At 52.9% G+C, this 23,351-nt stretch overlaps 7 protein-coding genes across 7 annotated transcripts; 4 read left to right on the top strand and 3 right to left on the bottom strand.

Moving 5' to 3' along the window:
- Positions 1-684: 684 nt before the first annotated feature.
- Positions 685-3,705, top strand: UHO2_01384 (putative Chitin synthase 3; the record flags this gene model as incomplete). The annotated part of the gene is made up of 1 exon (XM_041553851.1): positions 685-3,705. The coding sequence occupies one exon, from the start codon at positions 685-687 to the stop codon at positions 3,703-3,705; it is 3,021 nt and encodes a 1,006-aa protein (XP_041409785.1).
- A 263-nt stretch (positions 3,706-3,968) lies between these two features.
- On the bottom strand, positions 3,969-6,662 carry UHO2_01383 (uncharacterized protein; the record flags this gene model as incomplete). The annotated part of the gene is made up of 1 exon (XM_041553850.1): positions 3,969-6,662. One exon carries the CDS (start codon positions 6,660-6,662, stop codon positions 3,969-3,971), a length of 2,694 nt encoding a protein of 897 aa, XP_041409784.1.
- Positions 6,663-8,557: 1,895 nt separating this feature from the next.
- UHO2_01382 (MSH5 family protein) lies at positions 8,558-13,059 on the top strand (the record flags this gene model as incomplete). The annotated part of the gene is made up of 19 exons (XM_041553849.1): positions 8,558-8,990; positions 9,080-9,160; positions 9,246-9,454; positions 9,569-9,764; positions 9,948-10,168; positions 10,249-10,323; positions 10,410-10,469; positions 10,634-10,791; positions 10,867-10,980; positions 11,100-11,142; positions 11,218-11,342; positions 11,408-11,451; positions 11,527-11,606; positions 11,675-11,865; positions 11,938-11,985; positions 12,064-12,128; positions 12,210-12,359; positions 12,438-12,527; positions 12,611-13,059. 19 exons carry the CDS (start codon positions 8,558-8,560, stop codon positions 13,057-13,059), a joined length of 2,832 nt encoding a protein of 943 aa, XP_041409783.1.
- Positions 13,060-13,135: 76 nt separating this feature from the next.
- Positions 13,136-14,844, bottom strand: UHO2_01381 (putative IPL1 - ser/thr protein kinase; the record flags this gene model as incomplete). The annotated part of the gene is made up of 4 exons (XM_041553848.1): positions 13,136-13,252; positions 13,342-13,424; positions 13,504-13,807; positions 13,888-14,844. The coding sequence occupies 4 exons, from the start codon at positions 14,842-14,844 to the stop codon at positions 13,136-13,138; spliced, it is 1,461 nt and encodes a 486-aa protein (XP_041409782.1).
- Positions 14,845-15,279: 435 nt separating this feature from the next.
- On the top strand, positions 15,280-16,117 carry UHO2_01380 (uncharacterized protein; the record flags this gene model as incomplete). The annotated part of the gene is made up of 3 exons (XM_041553847.1): positions 15,280-15,777; positions 15,863-15,927; positions 16,063-16,117. The coding sequence occupies 3 exons, from the start codon at positions 15,280-15,282 to the stop codon at positions 16,115-16,117; spliced, it is 618 nt and encodes a 205-aa protein (XP_041409781.1).
- A 277-nt stretch (positions 16,118-16,394) lies between these two features.
- Positions 16,395-17,378, bottom strand: UHO2_01379 (putative histone H2A F/Z family member HTZ1; the record flags this gene model as incomplete). Its single annotated transcript, XM_041553846.1, has 2 exons — positions 16,395-16,709; positions 17,286-17,378. The coding sequence occupies 2 exons, from the start codon at positions 17,376-17,378 to the stop codon at positions 16,395-16,397; spliced, it is 408 nt and encodes a 135-aa protein (XP_041409780.1).
- Positions 17,379-18,659: 1,281 nt separating this feature from the next.
- Positions 18,660-23,081, top strand: UHO2_01378 (uncharacterized protein; the record flags this gene model as incomplete). The annotated part of the gene is made up of 1 exon (XM_041553845.1): positions 18,660-23,081. One exon carries the CDS (start codon positions 18,660-18,662, stop codon positions 23,079-23,081), a length of 4,422 nt encoding a protein of 1,473 aa, XP_041409779.1.
- Positions 23,082-23,351: the final 270 nt, after the last annotated feature.

Genomic DNA, 23,351 nt, shown 5'->3' with positions numbered 1-23,351 from the left:
ACACCGTCTCTCCTTGTAGCTTGATGGCCTTGGCCGTCTTATATGAAGCTGGAGAGTCGGCGGGGGGACCGTTGGTTGGAGTTTGCTATTTGACAGGTTGACGGGCTCTTTGGCGCAATTGTGAAATGTAGAACTGTCATTCAGCATCCAATTTGCGCTTTTCCGGGATCTTTTATGCGCTGTGTTGCCGTCTTTGGCAGGCGCAGAATTATCCGTAGGGGAGGAAGACAGACCAACACTCCTCCTTTCTAGCAATGGTCCTTTGTCAGCGGTGCTCCTATTCTTGTCCCTTCTGATGGGCGAAAAGCTGCTTTAGTGTGCCGGCTTCTTCGTAATCTTGGCTGAGTTTCTACTCTCTTTTCTCTCCGGCTTACCTTCCCACTTGGCCCCTTCTTGAGCTAATTGTAAGCTGCTGCTGATGTTCGGCGCAGCCCACCCGCCCACAGGTCAGTGCGTTGCATTCATAGTCTCACCTTCTTCATCTTTGCTGTCCAAAGCTCCAAGCTCTTTGCTCTGTCTCTCCTTGTCACCATCACCATCAGATCCCAGAGCGTTCTTTCCTTCACTTTCCCTCCTTATCACGACTACTAGTCTCCCCCTTAACGACACATCTTACGATTCCTTTCAGCACTCCATTCAAACTGACGAATCTCACAGCTCACACGAGCGATCTCACGACCACCCATGGCATACTATCAAAGACCGGCTTCAGCCGCCGGTCACAATCAGGACGATCAAGACCTAGCCAATCAATACCCCCACTACCCCGATCCGGATCTCATCGTCGGTAGCGGTGCCAATACTTCCTTCGCCAACCCATACGAAGCATCTGCTGCTTCCCATACATCCCCTTTCTCTGACTCGCACGCTCCCACACCCATCCTTCCTGTTTCACACCAGCCACAACAGCATATGAGCATCAGCATGGATCAACAACAACGAATGCCACAGTTGAGCGAGAACTTCTACAGTCAAGCTGCCTACGCACTTGCTAGTCCTCCACCTCCTGCGGCAAGGATGGCTTCGTTACCGGAGTATTCTCAGGCTGCGGCGGTGTCGTCGGTGGATGGTGGGTATAGTTACTATGCGAACCAGACGCAGAGTGCTGCTGGCCACTACTCGTCTTTGGGACATGGCGAAGCGGAGGAGGGAGAAGAGGATGATGATGATGCAGCAACAAAGTACTCCCCTGGTTCAGAGTATCATGAAAAGCATGAGTACCAAGGGGCTGCAGCTTCTCCATTTGGTAGGGCTGCTGGGATGGCTTATCTCCAAAGCCCCTATGCTCAGGTTAAGGATGATGACGATGATGACGATGCTGAAGACCCTTATGGTGCCCTCACCCGCGAGACGGCTTTCGGTGGCGATCCTAACAATTTTTCCGGAGACCACAACCCATACTCAGCAGGATCCAGCTTTGCCACTGCTGGTGCTGGCCCCGGTCAATTTGGAGACCACGCCTTCGACACACAACACTTCGGCCCCGCTCCCGCCCGCGGAGCACAACTCCGTCGTCACAAAACCAAGAAAAACGTCCGCCTAACAAAAGGAAACCTCATTCTCGATTGTCCCGTCCCCACCAAACTCCAAACCTTCCTCACCCGTCGAGCCGAAGATGAATTCACAACCATGCGCTACTCGGCCGTTACTTGCGACCCGGACGATTTCGCAGCTGAAGCCTTCACCCTTCGACCCGCTATCTACGGTCGACACACCGAACTCTTCATCGCTATCACCATGTATAACGAAGATGAAGTCCTGTTCTGTCGAACCTTTCACGGTGTGATGAAGAACATTGCGCATCTCTGTTCCCGAAACAAATCGCGCACGTGGGGGAAAGAAGGGTGGAAGAAGGTGGTGGTTGCCATCATTTCCGATGGACGTAAAAAAATTCATCCTCGTGTGTTGGACTGTTTGGCAGCGTTGGGGGTGTACCAGGATGGAGTGGCGAAGAATATGGTTGATGGTAAAGAAGTTCATGCTCATCTGTATGAGTATACTACTCAGCTGTCGATTGATTCGAACTTGCAGTTTAAGGGAGCGGAAAGAGGGTTGGTGCCGATGCAGATTATTTTTTGTTTGAAGGAAAAGAATGCGAAGAAGATCAATTCGCATAGGTGGTTCTTCAACGCTTTCTGTCCTATCCTTCAACCGAATGTTACGATTCTGTTGGATGTGGGGACTCGACCGGAGAACAAGTCGATTTACTACCTCTGGAAGTCCTTCGATCTCAACTCGAACGTAGCGGGAGCTTGTGGAGAGATTTGTGCGGAAACCAGAGGGAAATGGGGTGTGGGACCTCTTTTGCTAAACCCTCTGGTGGCAGCGCAAAACTTCGAATACAAGATCAGCAACATCTTGGACAAGACTACGGAAAGTGTGATGGGTTATATCAGCGTCTTACCAGGTGCCTTTTCTGCGTATAGGTATATCGCATTGCAGAATGACGAATTCGGCCATGGACCCTTGGCGTCTTACTTCAAGGGGGAGAACCTTCTTGGAGCAGACGCTGACGTTTTCACCTCCAACATGTATCTCGCTGAAGATCGAATCCTTTGTTTCGAACTCGCAGCGAAACGTGGACACGGATGGGTTCTCAAGTACGTCAAATCAGCCAGAGGAGTAACCGACGTCCCCGAGGGTCTACCCGAGTTCATCTCCCAACGTAGGAGGTGGTTGAACGGATCCTTCTTTGCGGCCGTGTATGCGCTTTACCACACTGCGCAGTTCCTTAGGTCTGGGCACAATGGTTGGAGGAAAGCATTGTTGGTGTTCGAAAGCCTTTATTCGTTCATCAACATGTGTTTCGCCTGGTTTGGGTTGGCCAACTACTACATCTTTTTCCGGATCCTTACGACTTCCCTCGAAGACCCCGCATTCAAGCTTGGCGGTATTGGAGTGTTTAACGTCTTCATGCAGTACATCTATCTGGGAACGGTGGTGGCAAGTTTCATTTTCGCAATGGGCAACCGTCCTCAGGGATCGAAATGGAAGTATTGGGCCGCAGTGATCATTTTTGCCCTTCTCACAGTGTATATGATGGTCGCAGCGGTTCTTTGCATTAGCAAGGTAGTGAAGAGGGTGGAACATGATGTGATTTACGCACAGATGGTGGTCTCACTCCTTGCCACCTACGGTGTCTATCTTATTAGTTCCCTCCTCGCTTGCGATCCATTGCATTTGGTGACAAGCTTCTTGCAGTACTTGCTGCTGGCTCCTACCTACATCAACATCCTCAACATCTACGCCTTTTGCAATCTCCACGATTTTTCTTGGGGCACAAAAGGTGATACTGCCGTATCCAAGGATCTCGGAGCAGTCGTTTCTACGGGTAAAGGAACCGTCGAAATCACCCTGCCCACAGCTCAAGCCGATATTGACACCGCTTACGACGACGCGCTAAACAACCTCCGTACCCGTCCGATGATCATTCGCGGCGACGCAAGTAACGAAGAGAAGGCGGCCAGACAGATGGATTACTACAAGAATATCAGGACGAATGTGGTATTGGCTTGGGCGTTGAGTAACGGTGTAGTGGCGGCCTTCATTTTGAGTGGCGATGCGACTTCGACGTTCGATTCGGGTTCGGGAGTGACGAGGACCAAGGTGTATATGGTGTTGGTGTTGGTGTTCGTGGCCGGAATGGCTTGTATCAGGTTCATCGGTTCGACGCTGTACTTGACTATCCGACTTATTAACGGGTAGAAAGTATTATAGCAGATCGATTTCGCTTTCTTCTTTTGTTGCGCCTTTCTTAGTTTGTATTCCATCTTGTTTCATTAACGGACTTTCGGTTTCGGTTTCGGTTTCCGGATTCTCAGTTCCATTCTCTTGTACGATATGTTTGCATGACTGTTCAATACGAGTCTTGAAGCCCCATCATAAGTGGTTTTTGGCGACAAGTGTGACAATGCAGTGCTAACGATGAATACAAGTACAATCTGATATGGTTCAAAACATTCCGAAGCTTAGGCCAGAATGGGAGCCGCTTCATTTACATGCGTGGAGCGATCTCCCATCGACAGATCGCCATCGGATATCCTTGTGTCGAGTGGAGACACAAATGTATCAGCAGCCGCAGCAGCGATTTGGTAGCTGGCACGGCGCGCCTCGGCGGCCTGCACCCTCTCCGTGATCTCGTCAGTGATATGGAGGCCGTTCGATGCGGTATTGAGTGCGGCGTAAGCGAGGACACGCTTGAGAATGCTGAGAGCTGCGTCAATCTGGACCAACAGGGGCTGCGTGTTGGCCGTGGCCTCGATCAGATCAAAAGTGCATATGGTATGGCGTACAAGCGTGTCGACGTCGGAGACGGTCGTGCGTAGAGCCGTTTGATCGATGACATGCGCATCGAGATCCTGCTGCATAGCAGTGATCATCTCCTGCACGATGCCGAGCCAGAATTCGATGGTGGGATGGTGCAGAGGGAATAGCGTCTGTGACTGCTGCTGCTGTTGCGGTGGTTCCTGTGCAGAAGATGCCTGCGTTGCATCTGGCACGACAGTGTCTACCGCGTTGATGCTGTTCAGAATCACTCCAGGCCAAGTCCAGAGTCGGTACTTGCGCCAAATGGTGAGTCGCACCCAGACATGCATTCGACAGAACATCTGCAGTGTCCTGCCGAGCACATTTTGCTTTTCGGCGTCGCTGCGCGGACGATGGCGCACAAAGGCCTTTTCCAGGCGATCGAGAGCGCGCAGAATCCCCTTGACCTCCTTTAGCATCTCTGGCGTGGGTGAGCTAGACTCAGGTACCTCCTTGATCTTTTGCAGCTTCGATAACGACACGGCAAGCCGAGAAAGATGGGCGGATCGCCTCATAAGGTCCTGAGAGTGAAAGAAGGGAGGTGGCAGCTTGTAAGGCAGCAGACTTGGTTGCCAGAAGGCCATGGGTCGGATCTCTAGGATATATTCGGGCAGGTCGACATCACCGAAGTCCTCGTCTGGTTTGGCGATGTATTTGCGGAGGCGGTGGCTAATACCCGTCCAACACAATCGGACAATGGATTCGTACTTGACTTCAGACTCGGGAGAATGCGAGGTGACGGGTCTCGACCAATACAAGGGCGAGTCAGGTTCGCTGTCTTGCAGCAAGGGCTCTCGCGACGAAACCCTTTCGTGCAGTCTGAGAATGCGGACGACGTTCTCGGCGAGCCTGATCAAGCTAGACTGTTCGGTACTGCCGTCGGGCTGTGTGAGAGCCAAGATACTCGCAGCTTGACCGATCGAAGGTGACAGGGCCGATCCATGGGCGGTCGAGGTCTGGAGGTAGTTGGCGGCCATGTCGGAAAGACGTGATGCGAGCCTTCGAGAAGCCTCGTTGGCGGCGCGCATGTCTCCTGTGCCTTCGTCTGCGATGCGATCCTGATGCATGTCGCAGGCAGACACGGCGAGAACAGCGAGGTAGAGGACCGGATCGCCGTGGGTATAACCATGACTGCCAGAGACGACATTGAGCAGGGTAGGTGCATGCAAGAGGCCAAAGAAGACGGCGTTGGACTGAACGAAACGGGTGAGAAGATGTCGGACCATGCGCATCGATGTTGCTCTCGACCTGCCAAAGATGGCGAGCAGTTGATTCCACCAATCTTCTTGACCGCCAAAGGTTGGTTCCATGGGTATCGGCGCATCGTTGTTCTGTATCATGGCGAGGTCGGAGCCAGGCATGCTGCTGCTCGGACTCGAAGCGCTTGTCGCACTCGATCTACGACTCTGGTCTGAAGTAGTAACGGGTGAGTATCGCCGCTCTTGATCGCTCGACTTCCTGAAGCGTTTGGAAGAGTCGGTCTGACTTGCATCGCTGGCGCTGAAGGAGCCATTGTGGGCATCAAAAGTATTCGAAGACTCCCTCCGCTTCGTGCCTCGTTCGCGTTCACTCGCACCTGTATGAGCCATTTCGGCATGTTTGCTCTTGCTTTGATCGTTTGGGAGGGAGGCGTGATTGCCCTTGCCAGGACTGGAAGGAGCGCGAGCCGAGCCTTTTGCTTTACCTTTGTTGGGCACATAGACGCAATCGATGCTGCGTCTCTCACAATGTCTGCAGGGAGTAGCTCCATCGCATCGCAACTTGCGAGCTCGGCAGAAAGTGCATGCAACTCTAGCTCGGGGAGGATCAGGATCTGCTGACTGAGCAGCAGCAGCGCTGGGAGCAGGCTGGACTGAAGGAGTGATCGGTGGTGGATCGCGGAAAGATGCAGGAGCATGCGCGGAAGCGTGCATCATTGACGGTATCGGTGCATTGCGTGGGATTGCGCGGTCATCCTCAAATCTTCTCCATTCTTCGTCCGAGCTCCTGCTTGAGTCAAGAAGCGGTACATCTGAAGCCATTGGTGGTCCTACGCCATAAGAAACGGTAGCGGCTGCAGCCATGGGCAATCCGGCGAGAATAGAAGAGCGTGCGAAGCCTTCTGCCGGTCTCGGCATGTCGCGGTTGTTCGGAAACCATGTGTCAGGTGAGCTGGTGGTATCCAGCGGACGGGCTGAACGAGCTCCCCATCCGTATTCGGGAGGGTCACGAGAATGGAAAGGCTGACGTGAGAGGCCTGCGTGGTTTGGTGGTGGGAGATAGGTTGGAGATGTAGGTGGGTTCCAACGATTCGGTAGGAAGGCTTCTTCAGGATAGCGAGCTGGGGAGCGCTCGTTCGGAAGTGCTCTTTTGACCATGTCTTGTGGTCGAAGGGATGAAGCTGGAGGTGGTTGGAGTAGAAGAGGGGCGGCACTACGCCGATAACAGCAAGAGGCGTTATAATGTCTCTACAAGGGTTGTGCGTCCATTCAGCATAGTCACGGTGAATGCGCCTTGAACAGTCAGTGAGTGAACCGAATAGAGCGATGGGTGGCGTGAGAGCAAAGATGGTGTTGTGACTGAAAAGCAAAGCCGGGCTGGATCACAGGAAGCCGAGGTGGGAATTGCAAGCTTCACTATTGCAGCAAGTGTATATCTGCGATAGTATGTTGCCCAAGCGTGTTCTAGCCGAAACTATCGTTTTGCTTCTGAGAGGGGTGTGATGAAGATGGTAGGCGTAGCGGCGTGATGGCTTGTAGTCTGCTTTCGCCTCTGGCGCCTTGAGACAAGAAACGAATCCGAAGTGGTGACAGGGTAATCGAAGGGGCGGTAGTGTACTGTATGTGACAGATGGAGATGGTGATCAGAATGTGATGGAGGGAAAGAATGTGGTTGTGATGGAGCGGGAAAGCCGAGTAGAGATCCACATGTGTCGAAGCAGGTTGGACCGGGTCGCCGTGGAGTTGAGTGATTCAGACTTGGACGACGATGAAAGAAACGCAGATCAACGGCGGTACACATGTGCAGTCGTGCATCGGGATAGAAGATGCCAAGCGCAAGCGGTCAGTGCTCTTTCTCTCAATACACACTCAGCAGGCTCAACAAACCGGTATTCCAACATTCGACTGATGAGTGACCACGTCCTCTTTTGACTCACGATTCCGAGAAAATATTGCCGGCAGCTGGGCGGTCATGAACTGCTTGAGCTCTGGTTGTGTTTCATTTGCAGCTGCCTGCCTCCCACATTTTGCTGCAAATCCACACTGGAACTGTAAGGGCGCCAAAGCTGGTAAAAACTGAGCTTTTTCCTCTTATTTTCCTGGATAAAAACAAATTTCGAATTGCGATGCGATTTTGGCTTGCCAAAGGCTGTCTCTTCTGCCCCGGCAATTTGGTCACAGGACGCTGCTCGATGCTCGGCTCGCGGTCCGTTGAAGCTCGGCAGGCAATCGATCGGGCTCTGTCGAACAGCGCGAGCAAGAGACTCAAGAGATCTTCGATGTTGATGATGATGATGATTGGCGACGTTCCGATAGGTCGTGTTGCTGCCTTTTTGCGGCTGCTTGAGCTCAACCGAGTCAAAGCCTATCTTGACACTGAGTTGGCCGTTGCGGCGCATCCGATCTGGGCAGATGACAAGTTGAAAATAACAATCGTGCGTCCAGAATGCAGGTCTGATGTTCGCATGCCCTGGTGCATAGATTGTCGGCTCCACGCCATTCAGCACGCCTTGAATTGCTTTCAGATGCGAGCTTGGGCCCATGCAACGATAAAACGACTATTGTGACCAGCGGCAGAAGAAGCGTTGCGCTGCATCGGCTCAGATCCGATCGGTGCGATCGGATCTGAGCCGACAATGCAGACCCCAAGCGTAGCAGCCTCGCTCCTTGTCGCTCGGCTGGACTGACCTGGATGCTTGACCCACCCCCCTCCTCTTTTGACTTGGCACGTACTGCAGTGGCAGATTTGGGCTGCTTTCGTGATGGCGTAACGATCATTTGGCGCTGAAAGTCAACTCACACCCGACGTAGCACCTTTGGCATCGGAACATCCGACAGGAGCTCCTCCGTCCGTCGTCTGACCGCAAAGCTATCCTTTTCAGCTTTGCTAGGCTGACTGAGCCTCGTAATCACCTACGCTTCAAGCACCAGAGTGAGGTCTGCTATTGATAAGCTTGCCGCCTGCTCAGCAAAAGAGATTACTTTCTATAAGAGCATCTTTCAGCTTGCAGCTCATTAACACAGGCTCACATACACAACCACTTTGAAGAAACATGAGCATTGCAACACCATCCCACGATTTCAACACCGCTAGCCAAACCGCTCCTGGACGGTCGCTGCCAACGAACGACGAGCGCGAAACCTGTCATCCACCCATCACAGCATTAGCAATCGAAGCTCAACATGCCAAGTTTGGCTGTGCTGTATTCGTAGAGGAAGAGCAACAGCTGCTTCTATGCGAAGACCTTTCCTGCGACTTTGCCTTTGACGATCGCGACCAGCCTGATCTCATGCCTGTCCTGGTGCCTAATCCAATTCAGGCCCAAGCAAATACCGGCGATGGCCATGGTAACAATAATGCTCATCTTGAACAGCGGCCTTCAGGTCGAGACAACCGTCTTGACGCCGCTCATGAGGGAGGCGACGATAACACTGATGGCGCAACCCCGACATTCAGCGACCACGCTTTCGGTTTCATCGAAAGCTGTAAGCATAAATATCACCGCTTTCCCACTTCGACGTCCGATCGTCCCTGTGTACTGAAGCGATTGTCTTCCCACTATTGACACTGACAGTACTCGCGCAGTTCAAGCCAGATCTCATTGTGGTGTCCTCTAGATGTCCAGAGTCTTTTCTCGTCATGCTGCAGCACCATGGTAAGTCCTTAACATTTGTCTACTCTAGAGCAATCACAGACACCTTACTAAAGTTTCTCCTCGTACCAATCCTACTCGCTTGCAGCTGACCAGAGAAATAGTACTCTCCAGGTGCGCTCGGCGAGGGACTTTCAGATGACTTTAGGTCTTTCAAGCATCGAAGAGGCTACAGCGCTCACTCGAACATTTGCAGCCAGTTCCGTGACCTCCGGGTACACGTCTGTCGACGAAGGGATTATGAGTGGCCTCGTGGTACTCGACGCCAAGGTGGCTACGGCCAAGTCGCCTCTCTCGGTAAGTGGCACATCTGTTGTCTGTTTTGTACTGTCGAATCTGCCTGCAGATGTCTGTTCCAATCCTCCTGCTTATCGACACTGCACTTTGTGATGTCTATCGATTGACTTGCAGATCGCCGCCGTCGGACCTCTCTTGTCGAGTCTGCGCAGCAACAGGGACATCGGCAGATCCCTCACACTAGTGTCGCTCTGCCTGGGCGACTACCTTTTCCTCGATGAGAACTCACTGAAGAGCCTGAGCATCTGCTCGAGCGATGTACACGGATTTGTTCATGCTAAAGAGGGCAGAGAAGGGTTCACTATCCTAGGTATATATATATAGCAGCTCTCAGCCCACTCGGCAAGCTATTTCGACCACTGACAGCTCATCTCCTTTGCGTTGCAGCCATGCTGAGTCTGACATGCTCCAAAAGTGAGTCCACAGCTTCGTTCGCGAAAGATGATGTGCGAAACGCACGTACGATTGACGCTTATTTTATCTGTCCAATCAGACTCACACCACTTACTCAGAAGATGGATCATGCTGCCACTAGCAAAACGCAATGACATCAGACGAAGGCACGAAGCCGTAGAGCTGCTCGTACGGCAGGAGAGCTCCGCCGAACTGATCGCTATCCGTCAGGCTCTCACCGAGCTCGGCGGACTTCCACAGCTCTGCTTCACGCTCAATCAGGGTGTCGGTACGGTCTTCTCTTGGGAAAAGTTATACAAGGTTGGTATCCCGGCTAGAGAACAGGTGAAGATGATGCATCTGACTGTTATTTGGACCACCTTTGACATCTGCGGATATAGACTTGTAACGCTGTCTTGAAGATCTGCTCAGCTCTGAACGGCTTAGAGCTAGCCATGTCGGGGCTTATCTCGGATGTGAGTTGATGCGATGCGCTCAGAAGGCCGATCGAGTGCGTACCAAGCTGATTTGCAATCTTGGCGCCGTCTCCTTGTCTACGCAGATCCGTTTCCAACTCATAATCGATCCGTTCTTGCGCCTAGCCGACAAGATCCAAGAAATTGTAAGCATTGAACCAGAATCTCGATCTTCTGAGAGCTCTGTACATCAAACTTATACCCGTCTCCTCTTCTCCGTCTACCACAGATTGATTTCGCGGAGAGGTATGTCTGGCTACACCCTGAAAACAACCAAGGCCGTATCACGATCTGCTGACGTACGTTAAAGTATGGCTTGAATAGCAAGAACAAGGGCAAGGTCACCGTAAAAGCAGGTCTCGACGAGCGTCTCGACACTCTCAGAAAAACAGAAGCCAACCTACCATCGCTGCTGAACAGAGAAGCGGCCAATCTGCGAAGCAATCCTGCTTTTCGCCCCACGAACAGGTAAGTCGGGACCAAACACCACGGTCATTCTTTCGAAGCACTGACACAGTTATCGGAATGTGTTTTTCGACACAGGATTAATGTCGTCTACTTTCCTCAGATCGGCTACTTGATCGTCGTTCCCGCTGGTGAGGTCGTTGACATGATACAGGATCCGAGTTTGGAGAAGCCTTTTGAGACTCAGGAGTAGTAAGTCATGCTTTTTTTATCGCTCGCAACCGGGCACCGTACTTAGAGACCTTCAAAGGGGGTCTGACGAAACAGGGTGTTGATACTTGACGATGTCGATCTTTCCATTTGCTGGATAGTGTCTATCTGCGGAACAGCCGAATGGAATTCTTGAGCGACCACGTAAGTTGAACCCTTCCGTGCGCTAGACTACGTTTTGCAAAACTGACACAGATCGAGTTCGAGAGTACGCAACAGCTGGGTGACATAGCCTCCTACATCGCAGATCGAGAAATCGAGATCTTGGACGAACTGTACAAGCTGCTGGAAGAAAGCAGTCCAGCTTTGCTTGCTGCCCATGCAGCCTTGTCTCAACTTGACTGGTAAGTCAGAGACCATCCTTGACTCTGTGGGAGGAACGCTGATACGAGCTGTCACCTTGCCTTAGCCTGATTGCTTTTGCGAGAGCTGCTACATTGTACGACCTCAGAAGTAAGTAGACCTTTCGATACGTATGCACTGGAGAGGCATAGCTTTGGCTCACCTCCGATGCCTACCATTCAACAGGACCAACGCTGGTCGAGGAACAGGTGGTGAGGCTCAAAGGTAGTCGCCATGCGCTCAAGGCGCTGTCTGATGAAAGCTTTGTAAGTTCTTGCATCATGTTGTAAGAAAGCTCGAACGTCTGGCTACTGATCAATCGGATTTCGAGTAGGTGCCGAACGATATCGAGCTGCAAGGTGGCGTCGGACTCCAAACTGAGGGTAACGCGGATGACACTCAATCGGGACAAGATCCTGCTAGGGAAGCAGAAGACGAGGGACAACAGGCTTCACAAACCCAAGGGCCTGCGGAAGTGTCGAACAAGATGGACGGCAAGTGCAGTGTTATGGTTCTAACAGGCGCGTGAGTACAACCCCTTTGACCGCGGTCTCTTGGTGACATGCTGACTTGTTCGTTCGAACGCTCTTTCGACAGGAACTCATCTGGCAAAAGTTGCCTCCTGCAACAAGCGGCGCTAGCGGTGTAGGTACTCTCCCGCCCACTGTCCACCCATGCAACAAGCTTCGCTTTGCTGACAAGCACCACTCTGGATCCTCGCAGCTTCCTCTGCCAGTGTGGAAGCTTCGTCCCCGCGACTCGTGCAGAACTAGGTGTGTTTGACAGAAGTGGGTAGCCAGCTTCGTTTCGTCGACGTATTGCGAGAGAAGGGTTTTCGGTCTGACGCTTTTCTTTCCTTATGATCGAAGTCCTGACGAGAATGAGACAGGACGAATCTGTCGCTAGCGAGGGAAGCTCCTTCACACGCGAACTAGGACGCTTGCATCGAGCCATGTCCATGTCGACCAAACGAAGCCTGGTTGTTCTTGATGAGGTGGGAAGAGAGTGTCGAAGCGACGGTGAGTACAGCATCATCTGGCCCCATGCTGTAAGGAGTAACAGAGCTGACATCCGCATCACATGCACAATGCTTGCAGACGGAGCCGGCCTATTCATCGCGACCATCGATGAATTCTTACAACGCGGCCAAGACTGTCCTGTCGTCTTATCTGCCACTCATCATCTTCGTGAGTCACCTCAGCTCGCTTCACTCAACTACCATAGCTTCGCTTTTACTGAACCTAGTGTCTTTGCTTTTCGTAACGAACAGGAGCGATCGAAAGACATCTCCCGCACTCGCTCCCAATCCTACGAGCGCACATGCAAACTCTCCTCCTTCCGACCCTTACCGACCTACACAACTCTCTCACCTACCTCTACCGGCTCAAACCAGGCTTTGCTGGCACCTCCCACGCATGTCACTGTGCTCGACTCTGCGGTGTGCCCGAATCGGTTGTCGAACGAGCTGATCGCATCTGCCGTGCAGGCTTGAGGCAGTGGCATGATTTGGAAGCAATGCGGGACGAGGCGATCGTGCGAAGGCTGTTGCAGCTTCAGTTGGGGAACGATGTTGAGGAGGGAGGGGATGAGCAGCAGATGAGCCAACAGCAGCAGGTGATGAAGATAGATGATGAGGAGGCGAGGAAGTTGATCCATTGGATTTTGTGTGCTCAGGATAACGAAATGCAGGAAGAAGGAGCGGCAATGCAAGGAGAGTAAGTGGCGGCATACCTTGGTGAAGGTGACAAGGTAATGCGATTCCGTATGAGATCAAAGGAGTGTGTGCGATGTGTGACTACTGAATCTTGCCGCGAGAAGCACGACGACAAGCATCCGGATCGTACTTCATGATCCATGGATGCCTTAGCACCTTTGTCAGAGGCAATCGATCGTCTGGTTTCTTCTTGAGCAGCTGTTTTAACCACCACCACGATCCAGGCGCAAATATGAGTCAGTATGGCCGCATCCTGGTGTAGCTCGCATCCTAGGCTCGATACTTACGGCACGAACAAGGTCAGCAGCCTCCGGGCTAAAATGACGAGGGATCTTAAAGTCGATATTGTTGATTCTCCTATATGTTCCCGCTGTAATATCGCAAACACACCCCGAACTTGTCAGCTTTCGCATTCCCTCTCTCCTCTGCGTCGGTCTGGTGATACGTACCTGGAGCGTTCTCCAACTCCTCAAACGGCGGAACCCCCTCTAAGAATTCATAACACAGTACACCCAGTGCCCAGAGATCGACCGCTTTATCGTGTTGTTCGCCGTTGACCATCTCTGGTGGAAGATAGTCTAGTGTACCGCAAAGTGTTTGACGACGATTTCCTGGTGCATGGACGCTCCAACCGAAGTCACCGATTTTGAGATCGCCTTTGATGCCGAGTAGAAGGTTCTCCGGTTTAATATCGCGATGTATAACATGTTTGCTGTGAAGATAGGATAGTGCGTCGGCCATTTGTGCTATGTACTGTTTCCCAACCAATACAGAGAATGAGGGTCAGACGACATTGTACGCAGAAACAAACGATGTTTGGGTGAGCAACTTACGGTAGCAGCAACTTTCTCTTCAAACCTTCTATCAGGTAACTTATTCATCAATTTATACAACTCCCCTCTCCCTGCAAATTCCAACATCAAAAACACTCTCCCTTCATCATGGAAATAACCGTGCAATCTTAGGATGTGTGGATGACGAAGGTTCATTTGAATCTCGATCTCTCTTCGTAGTTGTTTTTCGACTCTGTTCTCGACAAGTTCGTTTTTGTACATGCATTTCAATGCGATGATATAGCCTTTATTGGGTCCTCCACGCGTACGGACCATGTATACACGACCGAATTTACCTTTGCCGAGGGGTCGACCCATTTCGAAGTCGTTCATCGACCATTGTCGCGTTGGTGGATGAGATTTTCCGCAGTCAGCAGAGGAGAGGCTTAGAGGGTCGAATTGCATTGTACCCCGACGTCCTCGAGCTTCGTCTCGTTCTAGGCCTCCATCGTAGCGGCCCAGATCGACGACGGCTGCTCCGGGCGCTGCGGCGGTGGGAGCGGTTGCTTTGGATGAGCCCGGCTGTTTTGATGGCGGTGCTGCAGCGGTAGGGCGGTGGGACGAGCTGGTGCCAGCAACACTAGGCGGCCTGCTCTTAACGCTGCTGCTGTGCGCTTGTTGCGTGCTTGGACGTGAGCCATTGATAGATTGCTGTTGAGCAGCGGTGCTGCGGTTCGTACTTTGTGCGATATTGTTCGAGTTGGCGAGTCCGGTGGAGGATACTGCCGAGCCAGCCATACCTGAAGCAGCGATACGGTTAAAGTGCTGCATGTTTACGCCCATGTTCATGCCCATGTTGGTTGCAACGGAGCTGGAGGGAGCGAGAGGACGCATGGAGGAGTTTGTTGGGTGGACAAGTCTGCTGGGTGCTTGGGCGTGTGATGGTCTTGAGCCTTGTTTGAGGTCTGCGGCATTGGAGCCGCCATCGAGGTGAAGGTTTGCTAGCTGGGACTCCATGATGAGCTATGACCGCGACGCAGGGCTAATTACACGCTTTGCTTTCCGAGTACAAGCTACGGGTTCGTGGCCGATGTGAAGATGAAGATGATGGTGGTTGGCGTAAACCGTCTCAAATCGCTTATAGGAAAGTTAAGCAAGTAGCTTCGCGCCGTGTTGGTTGAGTGACACAAGGGTTCAGCAGCAGCGAGAACAACACTCACCTCCGCACCAGAATTCCAAAAAGGCGGCTGCAGAGCGCGTCTCTCTGTCCGTCAAATAACCAACACACCAATTCGCCCTTTCCTTGTCCACACAGCGTCGTGCACGTGACTTCTGCTACCTCCACAAAACCTGGACCCTGCCCTTTTTTTCTATCCTTCGCAAGGCCCTCGTAGAGGATCAGTCACCCCTTCTTACTCCTTCGCACCTTTCCAACGACGAAGCAAAGACAAGATGGTCCTCTACTTCACATCAACATCCGTTGAACCACCAGCACTCATCTACATGGGCAAGGACAAATTCGAGAACGAAGAACTCCTCAAATACGGTCTTGAAAACGATGTCTGGTTTCACGTGGACAAGCTTTCCTCCGCACACGTATATCTTCGTTTACCGCCAAATATCGAATCTTGGGAAGCTATCCCTGAAGCACTGATAAACGACTGCTCTCAGTTGGTCAAAGCAAACTCTATCGAAGGTAACAAGAAATCCAACCTCACGATCATTTACACTCCATGGGCGAACATCAAGAAGACTGGAGACATGGCAGTGGGTGCAGTGACGTTTTTCAACGATCGAAAAGTGAAAAGATTTCATATCAAGGAAAAGGACAACGCGATTGTCAATAAGTTGAATAAGACAAAGAAGGAGGTGCAGGTAGATCATGAGGCTGAGAGGCAAGAAAGGTTGAGAGAAGAGGGGAGGTTGAAGAAGGCGAAAGCCGTTGAAGACGTAAGTGCCCAAACGCGAGTGAGCACGTTCACAGAAACCAATAGATGGACTGACATGCAGCCCTACTGACCATCGACTGGAACAGAAAAAGGCGCAACAAGCCGAACAAAAGCGCAGAAAAGAAGAGGCCGAAGCTCGTGATTACTCCAAGTGTAAGTCCCCAGCTACTGCCCCTATGAGAGCTACAAGCAGCGCTGTAGTCGCCTCTGACCCATACTGAACGCCGCGAACTGAATGCGTTGTGACAACAGTATATACCCCCGAAGCTATGGAAGAAGAACGCAGACGCAGAGAGGAAGAAAACGACGACGGCTTGGACAGTGACGATTCTTTCATGTAGCGGCATCACTGTCACCTCAAGGCGAACAATCTCCACCCTATGGCTCGACCTCATACAGTCCCGACTCTTTCAAATCTGTCGCATCAACATCGAGAAACGATTGCTTAAGGGGATACCAAGATACTATAGTACAACATACAAACGAAGATCAATAACGAGAGGAAACCGAGACGAAAGCAGAACCGACCGAGACCCCACACGACAATCACGAAGGAGCGGAAGTGACTTTGCCAATAACAAGGGAGTGTGAGGCGGTCCGAAACGCAAGCCAAACAGTTTAAGCATCACCAGCGGCCTTCTTCTTGCTTGGCGCCTTGATCAAGGTCTTGTGGATGTGTGGCAAGACACCACCACCAGCGATGGTGGCACGGACCAAGCTGTCGAGCTCTTCGTCTCCGCGAATCGCAAGTTGCAAGTGACGGGGTGTGATGCGCTTGACGCGAAGATCCTTGGATGCGTTACCTGCCAACTCGAGCACCTCGGCGGTGAGATATTCCAAGATGGCGGATGTGTAGACGGCGGCTTTGGCACCGATACGGACGTGGTTCTGGGTTCGGTTCTTCAGGTGACGGTGGATACGACCGACGGGGAACTGTTCGGATGCAACCAGAACAAGCGACAAAAGGCGGAAGGGTCAGTGATCAGTGTCTACATTGCTGGCAGCATCTTCTCGACTCGATGCATCCATGCTGGGGCCGGGCCGGGCGACTGCAGGCTTGAGATGCTTCATGACGATGTCAATCAGCGGCGCCTGCCTTCCATCCTCCGCCAAGCGATGCGGACTCTACCATCAATGATGCATTCCTCGCGCGTTCCAAAGTCCAACCCTTGCTGATCGATCCTCTCGACCCCTCTCTGGACTAGACTCAACTCTCGGCTTCTTTGACGCGTCGACTCGGGACGAGGCGACCTCTGCAGACGAAAGACATGGTCCAAGGAGTCCCAAACGCGTCCCACAAGAGTCTCTGGCGATTGCGGCGCGTCAAAAAGGTGGCGGATGGATGTTATGGATGTAGGTCAAGCTGAACTTTTCAGATGACCGTGCGCGGATGGATGAGCATGGATGGCGTCGCCTCGGATGGCATCGGAGAAAGTCTTTCAGACCGCATAGATGCAGTGCAAGGCGAGCCAAGAAGATGTTGGACATGGTGTGGTTGATGATGCTTACCTGAAGACCGGCACGAGAAGACTGCGTGACCGACTTTTTGGGCTCGACCTTTGCGTTACCTCCCTTTCCACCTTTGGCTCGTGGGTCAGACATATTGGATTGTTGTATTGGGTATTACGTGTCTATGTAGGGACGGTGGTGGCGATGATGATGTGCTGATGCGAAGGAGCGGCAGACCGAGATGGTGGTGTGAATTTGCAATGCCGAGAAAGAAGAAAAAGAAAAAAAAAGAGAGGTGGAGAAGAGGAAGAGGAAGAGGGTGGATGGCGGTCTGGCTGCGCCACGAGCTCAGTTTGTGGACTTTGGCAGGTGCATCATCACCTGCGTGTCGCGACAACAATTTAATCCGTTCCGCTTAGAGGCGATCCTCCCTGATTTCCGCCCGATTTCATTTTTTATGCTTTGTTTTTATTTTTTTGAGAGTGTGAGTCCGCCGAGTGTTTCTCTTGAGAGCGCTTCCCGAGCTGCTTCGCTGCTTCCTGTCAAAGGGTGGGCTTGTGATTGAATAGCGCACGCGACCCTTGCTGCATGCTATCACTGCTTTGCTTCGCAATGGTACTGGCACCTTCTTGCTTGCGATGCCGACTCCTTTGCTGTCATTCCGTTCCTTTCTGTTCCTCAGTCTTTACAGCCTGATGTACTGTGAGCTGCGGACAGATGCCTGTTTGGATTTGCTCTGCGCTGCAGAGAGACCAATTGAGCAGCGTGCATCGTCAGAATGCTCCGTACCATCTAACATCGGGTCAGCTCCTTCCAGGATTAGTCGGACTGAGCTCGCGTTGTGCCCGACCTACTTGGCTTCGAACGATGCTCATTAACAGATTGCGTTATCGGCATGGCCGAATCGCACTGTCTCACGTAGGAACAGCACCGACATGGAAGCTAGTGATTTGGCTTGTGGTAAAGGGATAGGGAGTCGGTTTCGCAACCTCAATTTCCCTTCCAGATTTCTCTCTCTCAAACACAAAAAAAATAAAATAAATAAAAAAAAATAAAAAAAAAAATAAAAAATTGGAGGTCGGCCAGCGCGTTCGTGCGAGAAGTGTTGCGCTGCTTTCGGCATGGCCGAGCTCTGCAAAAACAAAAAGAAGAAAGTAAAAAAAATAGGGGGCGAGGGGCCAGCAGCGAACAGCGAAAGAAGGGTCTCTTCTGGAGAGCACGGTCCTGCGAATAGTTTCTGTGTGTGTTGTTATGTGACGCGGTTGGATCCGAAGCATCGCTCATCGTCGCGCTTTGGGGTCCTTCTCTGTAATCACATCCGCTTCATATCACACGCACAAGCACACAACCCACCTCTTCACGCTGTCACAGCAGAGCGCGTGCTGCGACGGGAACAACAACAAGAACAAGAAGAGCAGCTTTTTGCGATAAAGGATGTCCTTCTCTCATCAACAATCTTCTCTCTCATTCCCAAGGAAGCCCGGACAAACCGAAGGCGTTCCCGCGATCAACTCTTCCTCCTCATTTTCCTTCCATCACGAATCCAACTCCAACCCATCGGAAGCACCGACACAGGATCTCGCCTCTTGGGTGAACCAAGTGCGTCAGCGCAACTCATCTTCAGCCTCTTCTCGTCTGTCACAAGGTGCTTCCCAGTCGAACGACGTCGTCGGCTCTTCCGCATCCGGGCTAGAACTTGAATTTCAAAGGCAAAGACTGGAGCGACAGCAGCGCAGGAATCGTCTCTCAGTCTCTGGCATCCGCGGCATCTCAGCCCGATCCAACCCGACCTCGCCTCTCGCGACTCCATCACTGGAAAGCCCTCCCATCAGAGGATTCGAGAACAGCTCCAACTACTCTGCAATGGCGCCACCTGACGCTTCACAATCGACTTCGGCTTCGCCGTTGCTCGGCTCCTCTCCGACCAAAGCATCCGGAGTGACAGGCATCAAGAGAGCCAACTCCTTGCTCGCTCGCTATGGAGGACAGTACGGCCCAACCGGTGTAGCAGCTGGTCCCAAAGGACCAGGCGACTCGCCCGTCTCGCTCGCCAACTTCATGGGCGGTAGGTCAGCAGGTCCGCGTCTTGGGAAGCTGGCAGGCGATGGTAAGAGCGCACCTCCTGAGGCAGCCATGATTCACGAGAGCCGCAGAGTGCCGATGCCCGGACTGGTGCCGAACTCTGGACGATCTCTCGCCAGCTTCCTCGAGGAGCGAGCCGACGTTTCTGGCAATCGTCGAAATGTAGCCGGCTCACCCGCTTCATCTGTCACCTCTCCTGGCAAAGCAAGCAGCCCAGTCAAATACTCTTTCTCATCCGCCGAGCTTGGTCGACCATCAAGAACATCAACGGATCCATTTTCTAGCACTGCTAGTCCTGCCCCTGGTGCAGCTTCAGCACCTTTGTCTTCGTCACCTAAGAAGGCTTACCTGGACTTGATCGAGAAGCAGAACGCAAATCAGGTTAGCGCGCCTCCATCACCTGCCATCCCTCGCGCTTCGAGCCCATCCAAGTTCCACAGATTTACTGCTGGCGAGAGCGGCACATCCTCTCCCGGGCTCGAACGACCCGCTTCTCCAGTCAAGCGTGGCTCGGGGGCATCTTTCCCTCTTGACGAACCCATCAACAGCTCGACACAGAACAGCGCTCGCAACGACGACTTCTTGAGAGCCTCCCGTCCTCTTCCCATTCCAAACGCACAGTCTCACTCGTACTCTTCTTCACATTCTTCTGAACGCAAGGATGCCGCCACAAGCCCACTCAAGCCAGAAGATCTCCCGGCTCCATCCGGCATATCTGCCGTGCAAGGACAGTTAAAGTCAGACAGCGGTCTTGGACGAGGCTGGAGCCGTCCCACGGAACAGGTCGATGCACCAGCACCACCATCTCAGGCTTCGAGCCGCTTGGCCAGTCTAGCCGCGAGCGAGATCTCCAACGCTGATCGCCTTCCGACTGCATCGCTCTCCCGACTCAGTGCGAAGAAGATGGTTGGCCAGCGGATCAAGGAAGCCCAGATGCGCAATGTGACTGCACAGAAGGAGGTTGAGCCGATGCAGGTCGGGCCAACCGGACGCAGTGTTCCATCCAGTCCCGCCGTTCGCGACAGATGGCCTCCTGCTCTTCAAACCAACGTCGCTCCCGTTCGTTCCAGCGCCGAAGATCGCAAAACTGGTTCACCTTGGTCTCCCACCAAATATGGTAATGCACTCCCTGGTCTCGCTGCTCGCTCGCCCATCAAGGAGACGGGTGCATGGCCCTGGCAGCCGTCTTCGCCAAAGAAGACCGAGATTGTGGCCGAGCCACGCGCCGAGCCTGTTCGTCTCCCTGGCATGGGTGCTAGCGTCAGTCCTTTCGCTCGGGCTGCTGAAGCCAGGAGTTGCACAGAGGAAGCTCTCGTGCTGCCCGAATCCAACACCAGTGCTGCCAACAACGACCAGGTTCTAGCTCCTCTCACTAAAGCACGAGCCAAAGGTCCAGTCAGAAAGGCCGCGACTGCTGTTGCCAAGCTGCCAGCTTTTTCGGCTACTAGGCCAGCTGCAGAGACCGCCTCTGCTGTCGAATCTCTTGCTGCGACTGCCAAAGAACAGGACGTGAAGCTGACTCCAGCAAAGCCGCCTCGCAGAACGACGGGCAAGCGTATCCATGTCCTTGTGTCCGGATCTGGCTCCAATTTGCAATCTCTGATCGATGCCACTCTTCTCAAACCTTCTCCCGGCATCCCTGTGATTAACGACGCGCAGGTCTCTTTCGTTCTCTCCAATCGCAAGGCTGCTTACGGCCTCACCAGAGCTGCTGAGTCCAACCCACCGATCCCAACCAAGGTGCTTGCACTCAAGACATGGCAGAATCGCAACCCGGGCGGAACCCGAGAGCAGTACGACCAGGTTCTTGCTCGCGCTGTGCTGGACGGTCCCAGCCCAGAAGGCACAGGCAATCCTCCTGACCTCATTGTCCTAGCTGGATTCATGCACATCGTGTCGGAACCCTTCCTTCACGCTCTTGGTCACAAGACCAACTTGCCTACCAACACGCCTACGCTTGGACCGCGACCATCGAAAGCGGTGCCGATCATCAACCTGCACCCTGCACTTCCTGGTGCTTTTGACGGTGCGAATGCCATGCTTCGGGCCTTCGAAGCCTACAAACAGGGTAAGATCGATAAGACCGGGTGCATGGTTCACGAAGTGGTCGCCGACGTCGATCGAGGCCGTCCCATCATTGTTCGAGAGCTTCCGATTCTTCCCTCTTATGACTTGGAGCAGATGGAGCAGGAGATTCACAAGATTGAGCACGTCATCATCGTGCAGGCAGCAGACCTGGTGCTCAAAGGTCACCTGGAAGAGCTGGATCGTCAAGAGGCTGAGAAGCAGAAGTCGGCGCCGGTACCCTCGTCCTCGAACAAAGTCTCCTCTTCGTTGGAGACGGTCCAGATCAAGTCTCGGAGCGCAGACGGCGATGTGATCGCCACTGCTTCTTCGGTCGTGCGCTCTGCACGCTCATCATTGGCCAAATATGCAAGCGTCTCTGATATCACATCAACCGAGACCACTTTCGGCAAGACAGTGTCTGTCGAGGCTCTTGCCATTGGTGCTGACGGCTTCGTAGAGCCATTGGAGTTTTCGGGAGACCAGACCTTCCAACGCGGCGAGCAGCTTCGACGCGAGCAGATCTTGTATGACGATGAGACGCTTGCTATTGTCAAACGTTACAAGTCTGACGCTAGCCTCATGGAGACCAAGCTGTGGATTCGAACTGGTCAACGCGCGGCTCTGCACCCATTCGAGCTCGGTCCTCTTTTCACGTCTTGCGCTGAGGGTCGAAAGGTTGCTGAACTGGCGCAGCGATATTCGGTCAAGCCAATTGTGGTCCCTGCGGGATGCGAGTCGGGCGACTTGATTGCATCCCTGTCAGGAACTTGGACTGTAAGCCGCCAAGGCTTGCGCAAATGTTTCGATGCAGCAGCTACCTCGCTGTACCGTGTTCGACGTGCTGTTGGCTCTACACGGGACTCGGAGGAGCGTTTTGCCATTCAGCAGGTTGACCTTCGAACCGCCAACCTCTGCTCGGGCGACAGCTTTGTTTTCTCTGTGCTCTCCACCCTCGGTGTCTGGCACGGACGCGGCTCTTCTGAGTCTGTTCGCGCTGCTGCTGTGCGATTCGCTCAGGCTCTCGCCAAGGCGACCTCAAGCGGTGTTCGATCCACTCAAGACGTCGCCGAGGTCGAGGAAGGAAGCGAAGACAATCCTTTCTGGAACGTCTTTGACAAGACAGAAACGTATGCAAGCGCCTGGTCGCATCGCCACATGGAGCTGACGCGGTCAGACGACTCGAGTCTGCTCGACATCGAGCTCGATGGGCGAGAGCTTCGCCTGACACCCTTCAGCACGAGAGGCTACTTTGGAGCAGACGACCTCCTGCTTCCCACACGATCGAACACCATCTCGATCCTCAACCTTCGAGATCGGGAACTCTACGTCGTCGTCGGAAAAGACGCTCGTGGTGATCGTGTGAGGCTCGCAGCTGCTATCCACGCAGCCGATGAACTTGCTGCACAACTGCAAACTCGATTGCGTTCGGCTGCTGCCTCGGTAGCGACCATCATTCCACGTCCTGCCGTCCACGTGCTTATCCTTCCATCGAAGCTTCCAAGCGAAGTACGAGCAGCCTCGCGAGTGTGGTCGGATGACATCGTCGGTATGCTGCAAGGTGAATCAGCCTCGCGAATGAACGTTCACTCGAGCACCAGTGCTTTGGAGCAGCTGAGCAAGCTGAGCTGGCCTCGCTGGACGCTGTTGGACTTGGACTATTTGCCGGTCGGAGTGTCGTCGGCGGATGCAAAGGAGGCGCTTGCATGAGGGGTAATTTCAAATTCTCGTATCTATGATGTACTACGATCAAAAGGTCACCGGTTTGCGAATGTACGTATTTCATGATGCACTGTACGACGAAGTTTTATCTTGTTGACCTCGGTAGGATGGGGCACAACGAGGCACTGGCAAAATCAGATGCATGGTGTTCCGGGCAAGCTTCGGGGAGACATGGCGCCTGTGAGCTTTGTGAATCTGATATGAGATCTGCTTCCCGATCAGCTTCGAAACACGATTTTTTGATGCGTTCAGTCAGGC

The sequence above is a fragment of the Ustilago hordei genome, assembly GCF_900519145.1.
Source record: "Ustilago hordei strain Uho2 genome assembly, contig: UHO2_contig_02, whole genome shotgun sequence".
Taxonomy (NCBI): domain Eukaryota; kingdom Fungi; phylum Basidiomycota; class Ustilaginomycetes; order Ustilaginales; family Ustilaginaceae; genus Ustilago; species Ustilago hordei.
This window is presented reverse-complemented; position numbering and strand designations above follow the sequence as displayed.